The sequence below is a fragment of the Pundamilia nyererei genome, unplaced genomic scaffold (assembly GCF_000239375.1).
Source record: "Pundamilia nyererei isolate P.nyererei 1_Seehausen unplaced genomic scaffold, PunNye1.0 scaffold00045, whole genome shotgun sequence".
Classification (NCBI taxonomy): Eukaryota; Metazoa; Chordata; class Actinopteri; order Cichliformes; family Cichlidae; genus Pundamilia; species Pundamilia nyererei.
In genome coordinates, this window is record NW_005187446.1 from 856,138 (window position 1) to 869,541 (window position 13,404).

Genomic DNA, 13,404 nt, shown 5'->3' on the forward strand with positions numbered 1-13,404 from the left:
ATATATATATATAAAAGAAACAAATTAATTGCCCAGGATGAAACAGACAGATCTGCCAGTTCTCTGGCAAATGCCAATGAAGATGCATGGTGCTGGTCTGTGAGCACAGGTGAAATATGCACTGTAGGGCTCTGTCAGTGCTCCTCCTGTTCCACTTCAAGTAAAGGAGCAGGTACCAGACCTGGTGGGTTAATGCCCTTCTATGGATCTACGACTTCTACCACTCTTGAGTCGAGGAGGAGGAGGTGGAGTACCTCTGCAACCTGAATGGCCTGCAGATAGTGTCTCATGCATTAATGACAAGCGCACTAGGAAAAAGCAAATTAGAAAAAAAAGAAAGAAAAATAGTACACAAACTGAATGCAATGATCTATGGACACCACATGCAAAATGAGTCTGTCGTGAGCCGTGTGCTGTGCTGTAGTGTGCTGGAGCAGCAGAATGTGGGAAGTGGATAACAACAGAGTGAATAAACTGATTCGCGAGGCCAATAATGTTGTGTGTGTGGAGCCTGATTCTCCGACAGAGGTGTCAGAAAGGAGGATACTGTCTAAGCTATTGTCAATATTGCACAATCCGTCACGCTGTCTTCATTTTGTGCTGGAGCGTGTTCAGGAAATACTCATTCAGCCACATGCACTACAGAATTCTACAGGACATCATTCCTACCTCTGGCCATCTTTACAACTTTCCTTATCATAAATGGACTATTTTCACTTGCAATATCCTGTCTATACTCTGCATAGTATCATTTTAACTTTGGAATATTAAAATTAATATTCCACTTATTTTTACTTATTTTTTATAGAGAGTTAACTTTTTTAATCTTTCATATTTATATTTAAAGTGACCACCTGTAACAAAACAATTTTCCACTGGGATTAATAAAGCATTTGGATAAAATGCATACACTTTTTGGCGGGGGGGGGGGGGAGTGCTGTTTGTTGTTGCCTCTCCACTATTCATGTTGTCACTTTCTTTGCACCAAAGCAGGTTAAACGATCCACAGTGGTTAGTGCTTCCTAACTGGACACATTGTTATCTCTGAATAATGAAGTTTAACCGACTTTGTGTTTCCTTAAATTTTTTATTTATTCATTTATTTTTTAACGAGTGTCTTTCACTCGTCGGACGCTCAGAAATACAAGCTATAGGGAGTACATTTGAATGCAGCACAGTTTTACAGCTCTGTCCTCCGGTTGTCATGGTGACCTTCAGGGCCTGGATTTTGAAGAAGAGCCTCACACAGTTATATCATTTCGTGTATGCGAAACCGTACATACGCATGACAGTGTTTTTAAGTAAGGACATGGTGTACTTTTATTATTTATTAACGGGATTTAGCACCTCTTTCTGAACGGGCCACATGATGGCGCTGTAAGGACAGTAATACACCTCTAACACATCGTCAACATCCGGCGACACGTCTCTGAGCCGCCCTGCTAAGCCTCTCGATGCATCTTTATTTATTTAAACCGCTTCAGACTCTTTATTTAAAGGAAATGCTGTTTGTTTGACGCTCTCTTCCAACTTGAAAGCCAGTTTTAAAGTGTAGCTAACCGGGTTAGACAACGCCAATGGGGGAGGTGAGGAAGCTGCAGAAGAAGTTGAGACAGATTGAAAATCTGGAAATAAAAATCAATCTCACCCCAGAGGAAAGATTCAAGGTACAGAAACACTTCATTCGCCTTTCCCTCTTCATTACATCTCCGTGTAGCCTGTGTGTAAATCCTGAATAAATTTCCCTCAGGTGAAGCACGAGGTTATACCTGCAAGAGCAGCACAGACACACATTTAGCCTAAATTAAAAACATCAGATAGATATTGACCTGCTGACAGTCACTACAACAAAGCTGTCTATTCAATAGACCACACAGTCAATGTAAGCATTAGAGGTTTGCCACACAGTACAAGTCAGCTGCAAAAAGGTGTGAAGTAAGGCTTCTTAAAAATAACAGTGTTGGCATCGTAAAGCCATGATTAACATGCATTAATAATAACCGTGCAATGAATAATTTGACAGTTTTCGCCCCAGGAACAGCAGAAGATCACAGGTTGAGCCGAATGCATCTGGAAAATATAATAATCAGAAACTTCAGGAGAGCCTCTGCGTGTTAAAGACCAGAATGTGAATGCAATAAGAGAGTGGCCGAGCCCCACAGCAGTGATTTCCGTGTACTAAGCTGCCCCTGGTTCTGGCAGCAGGACTGTAAATGCATGCATGCATGGCGTGACACACATTTCCAGCTGAAAGGCATTTCGCAGCGTTTTTCCCCAAACATTTTGTGCATAAACAATGCAAGCCAAAATTTCAATTTCAAGACACACCTGCATTCATAGTTGTGGAAAATAGCCTGCACATCATCTGAAATAGGATCGTTTTTCTTTTAATTATATATTCTTAGATGAAGGCACTTTTAAAAGCACGTGTAAAGGATCTGGACGGAGCTTTAAACCTTAAGTTTAGCTGGTTCCGTCAGTTTGAGAACCTTCATTCAATGAAAAACAACCAGTGCTTCCCACCTGACCCCTCAGAACTTTAGTCTATTTAATGAATCCATGAAAGTTGTTATCTTCTTACTATATAAGCATTTTATGAGTTGCAGGGCCTCAGGTGGGCTGAAATTTGGAGCTTTTTTTTCTCTCTCTATCTATAACTGTATATATAATAACATATATAAAACTCCAGGTGTCAAAGTCTAAAGACAAACTTTGTACATCATAGTTTCAATTGCATGACACCAGTTTAATCTCTGTGACATGGAGTAACACAAACAAGCAATGGCATCCTTCATGTTTGATTTGTTTTCTCATCATTCACTGGAGAAAACGTCAAACATTGCATGCTGGGTAAACCTTCAAGGGTCATATCAACATTTGAGATAGATGGCCAGTCAAAGCACGTGAAAGCTGTAATATTTACCTGCGTTTAGATACCAGGTTCATCTCCATCATCTCGCTGTGATTCCCTCTGTGCCAAAGGCATTTTCTAATACAGTCACATTTCAGCACTTACGAATGCAGCGTTTGGCTGTGAAATGAAAAAGCAACATTGGTACTGACATGTTCTGTATAATCAGATTCTGTATAATTTCTTGGCTTAAACCTGACCTTTATGGTGTAACTATGCATATTTCCAGCTGTAGTTAGGGTAAAAAGGTTTTGTTACCTTACATAATAGAAGTTTATGCATACCTGTCCATTTAAGAAACAGAAATGGATGTTAAACTAAAATAAATGAGCCCCACTTATGTAAAATACTGGTTATAATATTGTGTTGCCAGAATTATGTATATGCAGTAAAACCCTCAGTTTGGAAAGAGGATCCTGAATATATCTATTCTGAAAATGAAGTAGGACCTGGATCACAGAGGATGATCTGAGATGAGCCAGCAGATTAGGACACTACAAGTATCACAGCAACTGGATGCTTCCCGCCGGAGTTTTTTGACATTTTGTTTTTAATTCAATTTTGTTTCAAAGAGTGATTTAGCTTGTATCAGTTTAGTTCTTTTTTTAGTTTCACTGTTAGCATAATGACCTTGCTTCCCTCTAAAGTTTCATAAAGTGAGTGAAAGGGACACGCCATCTTATGCAAAAAGAAAAATGACACAAGATTAACAGGGATTGAGGCAACGAAATGCAGCAGGAACAACCACTGACATATTTGACGGTATCATTGAGCAAACCCAAATGATAAAGTCTAAAAAATCAGCTGATTATGAGGAAGTCAGTCGGGAGCATTTACACTTTACGTCATAAAAAAACAAATCAAAACATAAAGGTAATATGAAACGGTGACAATAACAAACATATTGTGCAAATTAAATCAGTTCTTATTTATAAAAACAGATCGTCTCTCTATTGCAATGTGATGAAGCGACTGAAAAACATAAAAGAGTAGCAACATTTTCTTTGCAGTGTTGTTAAAATGCAGTTATATTCAGAGTTTTTAGTATTGCATCCTTTGCTTCACAATGTAGTGGTTTACACACTCGCCTAACAAGTGAAAGATCCTCAGTTTGATCCCAGGAGGAGAAACCAATCCCCTGGGGGTTACGTCAGCAAAAGCAGCCAGCATAAAAAAAAACATCTGCAAAGCCACCTGCTGTGGCGACCCCTCGTGGATAAGGAAGCAGCTGAAAGTGGCTTTATTGTGTCCTTTACTTAATGTGATGAAAGTTTAGATTAAAAAACCAATACAGGGAAGATGATATCGACTTTATGTGCAGGAAAAGATCAAAACGGGTACAATTTCAAATCAATTATAGTGCAAATTTAGGAGTAAATGCACCTGCTGCCTCTGCAGTCTTTTAAAAAATAGCTTAAAAATCCCCATACTAACCAGTTCAAACATCTCAGCTTGTTCCATAGGAGAAACCAGGAAGAGGAGCAGGTGCGTCTGACTTTATTTCGACTCTGCAAGCAAACATTCGTGGTTTAAACACATGTGTATTTAAACCAATCAGAGGAAGGAACCAGGCCAAGGAGAGATTCATTTATAACAGCCTGCTTTAGTCTTTGGACATATACAGCTGGCTTCTTATCACTTTAGAGAACAGTGTTATGTGCAGTTTTCACAGCTAGTAATAAAAGGTAAGGCACAATGGTTTAGAGTATCCAACGTAGTGGGATTCTTTCATAAAGAGCAGATCACAATAATCCAATAAAGGTGAAAAATGAAGTGTTACTTTGCCGTGTGGGAGAAGAAACTTAATTTTGATGTGCTTTCCTTCAGCATTACCATTTATTTCTCTACTTCGCTACATTTTAGAGCAGCGGTGTCAAACTCATTTAAGTTCATAGGCCACTAGGAACCGAGTTTGATCTCAGGTGGGTCCTACCGGTGAAAACACTTCATAGTAATCATGTAATAAAAGCAGACTTTTAAATTCTCCTTTTTTCTTATACAATGTGAAGATCGACCTTCTGAATGCGTTTAACAAGCCTCCCATTCACAAAACAGATGAAGTGCAACCTGAGATGTTTTAGAAAAATAAGTGCAGTTTTTCCACGTTCTGTTATTACAAAGAAACCTGTAACTTCGTGATCATGGATCTTCATTCCAAAACCTACTTGCCACAGGGAATGTCTTTGTTTATAAGAAGCCTGTAAAAATGAGAAGAATGGCTCATGTCATGATCTTAGAGGTCTGAATCATTAACCTCTTTCAAAACAATTTTTATCCAACAAAATACAATCTTCTTCTTCTTCTTCTTTTGGCTGTTCCCTTTAGGAGTTGCCACAGTCGATCATCTTCTTCCCACCTACCCTTAGTATCCTCTTCTCTCACATCAGCCCTCTGCATGTCCTCCTTCACTACACACAGCTCCACGTTCAGCATCCTTTGTCCAGTATCTCCACTATCCCTCCCATGCACAACTCCAAACCATCTCTGCCTTGATACTTATTTGAGCTGTCATTCTGATCTAATCCACTCCTAATGAAAATCTTCAGCTCTGCTACCTCTAGCCTGTCCTCCTGTCCATTCTAGGTATTTATATATATGTGCATGCCACAATAGGTGGTCCAGTTGTGGCCTGCAGAGGCTGCATGTTTGATACCCCTGTTTTAGAGTGAAACGTTGTGCCTTTTCTTTAAATAATTGATCTGACAGATATATTTGCTGGTTCCTTTTTTAATTAGAAAAGTAGACGGCAGTCTTAACTAGTCTTACCTAGATTAAAGTGGCTCTTCCACAGCTGATGATCAAATATTACGATTACACAGCAACACTTTATTGTTCTGTTTTAAGAATACATTTCCCACAATGAAAAAGCGTGTTAGATGCACTGCGCCTTGGAGATTTTCAAATGCCTGAACCCGTGTTTTAAAAATCTGTATTCCGCAATCTCCTGCTGGTAAAAACCACCATGATTTCGAAGCTCCGCCGAGAGCCACGAAAGATACAAACACTGATTTTCACAGGCAGAGTAAAACGCTGACAAATAAATTGAGAAATAAAAACTAGGGGAGTGCTCCTTTAACCGAGGAACCAGCCACCTAATCTAAAATTGACACGCTTGATTCACTCATTCATGCATATTTCAAAGCTCACAATCTAACAGGAGTATGCTGTATGTTGCGGGCTGCAGTCTAATAAATCGAGACAGGCCGGGTATGTTGGTTGTGCATATAAACAACTTGTGGATTTAGCAGCTTGGTTTACAACCAATCTCGTGCCTCTTCCCTTCTCAGATCTCCAGGAAGGCGGAGCTTCGTTCCAGATTGGCTGAGCTTCAGCTGCAGCTTTCTGGCCCGCAGCAAACTCTTGGGATTGTGGGAGACGGAAAAAAGGAGAAGATGAAAAGACAAGTGTAAGGAAGTGAGGGAGAGGTACCAGCCACGGGGTGGGGGGGCAGATGAAGAGAAACATAATTCTTCAAAAGCAACAACATTCACTTTGAAGCCTTTGATCTGTTTTGTATGTCTATCCAAACACATTGCAGGTCAAATACTGTCATGCTTTAGGAAATTTGGAACTTTCTCCTGCTCGTCATGTGTAAACATCATTCAGGGATGTCGTTGTCCTTATTGGAGCCCCTAAGGAGGGAAATCCGCATGTGTGTGGACATTAACATAAAACTGAATGAAGTACGCTGATTTTCTCCTGGCAGGCAGACTACAGACTACTACTCTTACAGGAGTATTATTTTAGTTTGTATGACACTTGGAGATCCTCCGCAGGTATCCTCACTGTCACCAAGCTGTGACTGTGTGCAGTTTGCATCTCGATTATATATTCAGCACCTGCTTTCTGCACTGGCACAGGGAGGATGTCCCTGAGGCCCTTCCATCACAGACGCCTCCAGCCTCCAAGATCCTTAAGGGAGAAGAGGAGTCCAGAGCTCAAGCAGCGCCAGCCCCGGCTGCCAGGCAGAGGAAGGCGGAGATGGGCAGAGAGCGGGAAAGGACAGCGGCGGCCAAGGTGTCAGATAACTGTCGGGACGTGTCAGGCGACTGCGCGGGCTCTGACGAGGAGCGGCTACTACGGCAGGAAGGTGGGATAATTAAGAAAAGTGGCTGTAGAGATTGCCGTTACGATTTGTCACTGGCAGTTAAAAGCACAAAGCGGTGCCCTAATTTGTGATTAACATCTAAAATCAGATTATTCTTCTTTGCCCCGAAGGAGTCCTAACAAGCTCACGAGGCTGCCAGTTTTAAAACCAACTGGCTGCATATGCTTCCCTGAAGACAGGGCCCACGTTTTGCATCCTTGGAGCTAATTTAGCCCCACGCTTTGCAGTGGCAGACTAATCCATATTGAAGAAGTGTGTAGATTAACGAGCCAGGGTGCTGATGAGTCAACACTGCTAATTGCACAAATCATTTCTTTTACAGAAGCTGAATTTACATCCCTCAAAGCGTCGTGGGAGAAGGCGAAGTTTCGCTTGAGGCTGTTGCAGGGTCACAGTGACATAGTCACCTGCGTGGTTGCTGTTGACAACCTGGTGGTTTCTGGGAGGTAAAGCAGGAAAAGAAGACTCGATTTGCATAATGGATATGCAAAGTGAACATTTCACCTAATTTATCACTTAATAGGCTCTTGCTCTCTCCCTCGCTGTCTGACATATATTTGGTTTTCTTCCTCCGCCTGATCACTCGGCGCAAATCTCTTGCGGTTTATGTGGAACGCCTTTTAACTTTGCTTGTTTTCTCCCCCCTCTCTCTTTCTTTCCTCCTGGGCCCTCCCTTTTTCTTCCCGTCCGTCATTCTCACTCTTAAGTCGAGATACGACAGTGAAGGTGTGGCACGTTCCCACTGCAACAGAGCACAAGAACTTAGGAGGTCACACCGGCGGGGTCACCTGTCTGGCAGCACCTCCCCCTGAGTATTGCAAGAGGCTGGGTGAGGAAACACACACGCACACACACATCCTAACATGTGGGCCGAGCAGAGCTGAGTAATGCCTCTGTCCTGCGGTTTGGTAATTATAGGAGCAGTTCATCAGATCAGCCCAGAGAGAGGTAACCACAGTGGACACTTTAGAGAGTTCACTGTCTGTCTGAAGCAGGCAGCCTTCCATCATTTGCACTCCAACACATCTCCGGCTCTCCTCCTACATCCCCTCCCCACCTGCTTCCCCAACTTAAAATACCAAGTCTAGAAGTGAACTGATGACGCAGCTCAGTCGAACCATAGTCTCTCTTACTAATTACATGGTTCCCTTTTAGTCATTTTCAGTCTTTGTCTTGCGGTCTCCTCTTTTTTATTTTGCGCATCATCACTTATTTACAGCTTTTTGCCAGCGTAATCTCTTTTCTCTTTCCGTCTCCCCTCCTCTGTCCCCATTCTGCTCTTTGTTTGGTCTGCGCGTACCCCCTCGACAGCCTGGTCCCTGTCTTTGTCCGACAAAGAGAGGTTTATCTTGAGTGGCTCAGTGGACTGCTATGTGAAGATCTGGGCCCTGAGTATTGGTAGGCTTAACCACACAAACACACACACACACACACACACACACACACACACACACACACAGCGACATAGAGTGACATACATATATAGGTAGATGGAGCCTGAGGGTTGTGTGTGGGAAATGTGTGCATCGTAATCAATGTTTGCCTGTGTGACTGATGGCCTGCGCCCTGTCAGTTAAATTAGATTTTTACTGTTTCCTTCAGGGCAGTGTGTTAAGTCTATCTACACATTCAACGCTGTGACCGCGCTCTGCTTTGTGCCGGAGGAGGATGGCTACATCATCACTGGATCAGGTGTGTTTTCCTGAGGACAGTATGTGTTGGTGACATATCTATTTTTGTGCATGTATGTGCCCATTTTTTGTTGTTGTTGTTGTTGTTTATGGGACTAATATGCATGCAGAGTCTGACAATGTGGCATCATCTGCCAGTGAGTTAGGGAGAGCAGCTCAGAGTTATCGAGCTGAATCACAGTGATGGAGGCACACAGTTTAGGCAGCCAGGCTCAGGTGGGTCAACCGTAACCCACAATAATGACTGCCAGTCGCCTGTCAGCGCGTATTAACCTCACACTCTGTCACCCCGCAGACGGGGGGAAAGTTCAAGCCTGGAGCTGGGACACTTTCCAAAACTGCCAGTCAGTCAATGCTCACCAGGAAGCCGTCACCTCCATCCAGGTGGGTGGGTCACTCACCTGCTGACCATCACGCTCTCTTCACACGGAGGATGCTCAAGCTGTTTTCATTTTCAGCCTATTTTTAACTTGAAGAGTTTTTTCGTTTCCCTTCTGTGGCTGTCTAACGTAGTTTTTCAAACTCTTGATTAGTAATTTGTGAAAAAGCCTCTTCCCCGGAAATCAAATGGCTATATTTCTTCACATCATCCTCACGCAAGCTTTCCTTGTTTATTGCTTTCAAATGGAAATCAAAGATATTTGTTAAGATGTAAGCTGTGGAGCTCGTCCAATTTTAGAGCATACTGTATATATTTTGAGCGAAAAAAGGCTTTTTTATGAATATTGAAACCCAGAGCTGGATATGCACATTTTTTTTTTCAATTTGCAATCATCATAATATGCCTGAAGCATTAAAGCGTAGCACATCATTGTCATCCTCTGTGTTGTTTATCATGCAAAACGCAAAATCCATTTATAACCAGCAGCAGAAGCACAGAGACATTTTAAAACTGTTCACACACTTCTCTTGCATTTGCACTAACATGCATACACTCACTCTAAGACACGTGTACACAGACACACACACAGGGTAAAGACTTAAATCACCATGACAACTGTGTCTCTTGTGCCCTCCGCAGTCTCAGGGTCCACTGGTGTTCAGCGGCTCGGCTGAGGGAGGGTTGTCTGTGTGGGAGAACCGGGGTTCGGATAGAGACCCCCTGAGGCTGCTGCACCACTGGAACAGCCAGGTGACAGGCTGCGGAGGGGAGGCGTGCGGGCGTCTAACCCTCAGCCCACGGGGAGACAGAGTGTTCCTGGCTTATGGTCGAGCCTGGCTCAAAATCCTGCACTGGAGGACCGGTAGGCTGTGTGTGTGTCAGAGAGGAAGATCCAAAAAGGAAGGCAGATTTAGTGAAATCTGCATAATCCTTCCACCTAACATCTGTCCAATTATCACAGGAACGATGACCAGACTGACCAATCACAGCAGTATCACCGGAGTAACAGATTGTATTCACCAGACGGGAGGCCTCCTAATTGGATCCTGCTACGATCTGGCGAATGGAGAGAGCAGGCTAAATTGTGAGTCCCACATCTCTCTTTTTTTTACCATTGCAGGTGCTGTTGTAAAGCCTGCAGTGCTTTGGTATCTTCAGAGAACCAGACCATTTTTTGGCACCTTTGAAAACCAATAATTATGCAGTGTTGCTAACAGAAGCTGGGATAATTACCGTGGGAAGGAGATCATTGTGGACAGAGTCTGGGGGCTGCATCCCGCAGCAATTCCAGCTTTGAGGCCAGCAGATTGGTGATGGTGTGTTTCTGCCAGCTACTTTTTAGGGGAGGCGAAATATGCGGAACTGGTTCTAGACTGGGGACCAGTGCTGTATTGCTGGAAAACGAGCAAACCAATTTTAATTTACCGAGAATGTAAAAACGCAGTTTTACACACTTTATGTTCCTCCGTTGACTTCCGGTCCCATCATGTCTCTCTCCTCTCTCTAGTGTTCTCTCTGCCTCAGTGTCGGTACCTGGCCTCTCTGACCTGGCCTGACGCTCCCAGAATCATCTGCTTTGCAGCATGGACCACTGGGAGCGGAGACCACCGATGGGTCACCGGAGGTCAAGACCTCATCGTTTGGGAGCAGCTCCCGAGTTCCGGGAGGCAAAGGTGGGAGCGATACTTGTCAACACCACTGGCTTAAAAAGATTATAGATCCAAGCTGCTCAATTATCTTCCTTATTTGAATATTCATTGTTTGTTCTGAGGTCAGCTGCACTTTTAATTCTAAAGCTATAATTGGATTTAATGTGCTAATGGGTTTAATTGATTTTGACACACACATTTATCTTGATATCATGCTTTTGGTTCAGGGGGTGTTAAATCTAAGGCGAATATAAGGGGCTAGAACCAGCCTGCCACAGGGCCCAATCTGGTCCACTGGACGGGTTTGCAAAGAAAAGTCATGAATGCTTCCAATTTTTTGACGAAATCTCGGTGCAGTGGTACCAGCTTGACTGTACCGGGAGTAAAAATCTGTGAAAAGTTGAAAGTATTTCCACGACACACCGATTGAGGACTCATTAATCAGAACATACTGTGGTTGTTCAGTTATGATTTACTCCACATATGAAGTGTTTTGTGCCTTTGTAGATCAGCTGTGTAAATTATAATGCACATCTAATGAGAGTAGATTGAGTGAACATGGAAAATTGAGACGTATTTCCTCAGCTGCACCTTTTCCCTCAGACATCTCAGGCTGTTTTTCATCTGTTTTCTAAATGCGAGTGTTGCCAGAGCGTGATCTATAGGTTGCTATGCAGTAGTTTTACTGTTTGGTCCACTTGAGATGAAATCGGGCTCTTCTGTGAACTATAACGAGTTCAAAGCGCCTGCTTTATTTAATTGCGGGTGTAAATGTTACAGGGGTGATGTCACGGCAAGGATAGACAGTCTAATGGATTCCTGTTTACTGGAGTCAGAGGGAGACACTGAAGATGATGAGGAGACTGATGGTACACACACACACACGCTGCAATTTCACACACATTCACATCTTCATTTGCTGCCTCACACGTTTAATGAGCAACCGTGGAATTGCCGAAATGAATACGGTCGTGTTAATTTTAGGTGATGCTTGTCGTGAAAAATCGTTATGACCCCCCTCGTCTAATTTAGATTACGAGGATAACGACGAAGGCGGCAATGAAGGAAAAGACAGCCGGTCCGCCGCCGCGGAGGAGGACGCAGGGTCCGGCTCGTGGCTCCGCTGCGCTCTCCAGTGAGCGCCACTTTCTCGTGCCGAGAACACCACGGCCTGCAGCCATGAAGAGGAAATGAGAGGGTGGGAGCGAAGTGACAGCGAGGGAGGGTGCAGGGGTGTGAAGTGTGACAGACCGAGTATCAGTGTTGGAAGGAGAAAGTGAGCGAGTGTGCGTGTGAGCGCGATAAGCAGATTGTTTTCTGTGTAAATATTATTTTCACATACAATAAAGCTGTCACACTGTGACTCTCACCAACAAATTTGCATCTCTTTTTTGCTCTTTTTGTATTTCCGTCTGACCCCGTCTCCTCTGGAAACACCAGTTCTTTAGCCTCCCCTGCCAGCGTAAATGAATGTAAATTAAATTTTATTCCCGTCATCCCTTTCTCTCGCGCCTCTTCCTCTTTACTGTCTGTATTTCTGTCTCTTTTTTTCTCTCTGGGGTGTCCTTGCTGTCTTTGTAAACACAATTGGAGAGGTTTCTTCTTTTTTTTTTAACCTCCGCCTCCAAAATGAGCTTATTAATGTCGTCCTCGGTATCATTTCTGTTTGGCTCGTCAAATTCATTTCTTTTTCCTCTGTGTCCGTTTAATTGAACCCATTAAAAAAAAAACACATAATTAGCATTTAAATCTCTTTCCTACAGTCTCTTGCCCTCCCCACGTCGCTCTCTCTCCCCTCTCTTACTCCACCAGACTCTGCATGTCTCAGTCGCTAAGGCAACCGATGCTTTTTTTTCCCCTCCCTCCCTCTCTCTCTCTCTCTCGCTGTATCTCCCCCTTTCTCTCTGTCTCCCTCTCTCATTCCCTCTCTCCACAGCCAGAGGTAGGCATGATAACTGATATGTGTCGGAGCGCCTGTGTTCGTGTGTCTCTGAGTGACATTTCTGTGGCATTTATGCAGTAGTTGTTGATAGGAAGTTATCTCTCTCTGCTCAAAGTGACTTATAGAGTGCTCGCTCCATGCATGACGACTCTAATGATGATTAATGTGCCATGCTCAGGTGTGTGTGCGCTGTGGATGTGTGTGACAGGGCAGAGCAGACGACCGGTGTGTACTTCTGGATGTTTTTTTTTTTCACCATGCAGATGTGTGTGAACATGTGGCGGACAGTTGAGCTTTAGATTGTGATGCCCCGGGGAGTCCGCGTGTGTGCTTCTTTCAAAATGTGACAGAGTTGGCTTTTCGCCAGCACTCTTGCTGCTGTCTGTGTTTACATGGATTTTATGTGGCAAAACACAAGAAGAAGAAGAAGAAAGGAGGCGACAAAAAGCAGGACCCTCCCCCCTTTCTGGCTTTTATTCCTCTCTTGCCCCTCTGTTTTATCTTACAGAGAGAGATGATCGGAGAAGAGGAGTCTCAGTGAACAGAGTGAAGCGATGGAGAGATGGTAAGATGGATAGTTTCTGAGGTGGAGAGATGTGTGGGACGCAGATGCATAAAATGTCATTCTGAGTGATGGCCGGCTTGAGAATCAATGTCTAAGCTGTTGAGGTCGTGCAGGGCGGCCGCGGACAATGCATTTTCTCAGATAACTGTCCTGTCA

At 43.6% G+C, this 13,404-nt stretch overlaps 1 protein-coding gene across 1 annotated transcript; it reads left to right on the plus strand.

Annotated features, from left to right (window-relative positions):
• The first annotated feature begins 1,385 nt into the window (after window positions 1-1,385).
• On the plus strand, window positions 1,386-13,248 carry LOC102212330 (lissencephaly-1 homolog A). Its single transcript, XM_005731868.1, has 14 exons — window positions 1,386-1,667; window positions 6,199-6,317; window positions 6,772-7,001; window positions 7,342-7,465; window positions 7,727-7,848; window positions 8,331-8,417; window positions 8,622-8,711; window positions 9,006-9,094; window positions 9,732-9,954; window positions 10,054-10,176; window positions 10,600-10,765; window positions 11,522-11,610; window positions 11,774-12,683; window positions 13,192-13,248. Exons 1-13 carry the CDS (start codon window positions 1,578-1,580, stop codon window positions 11,878-11,880), a joined length of 1,659 nt encoding a protein of 552 aa, XP_005731925.1. The 5' UTR covers window positions 1,386-1,577; the 3' UTR covers window positions 11,881-12,683; window positions 13,192-13,248.
• The last annotated feature ends 156 nt before the right edge of the window (window positions 13,249-13,404 follow it).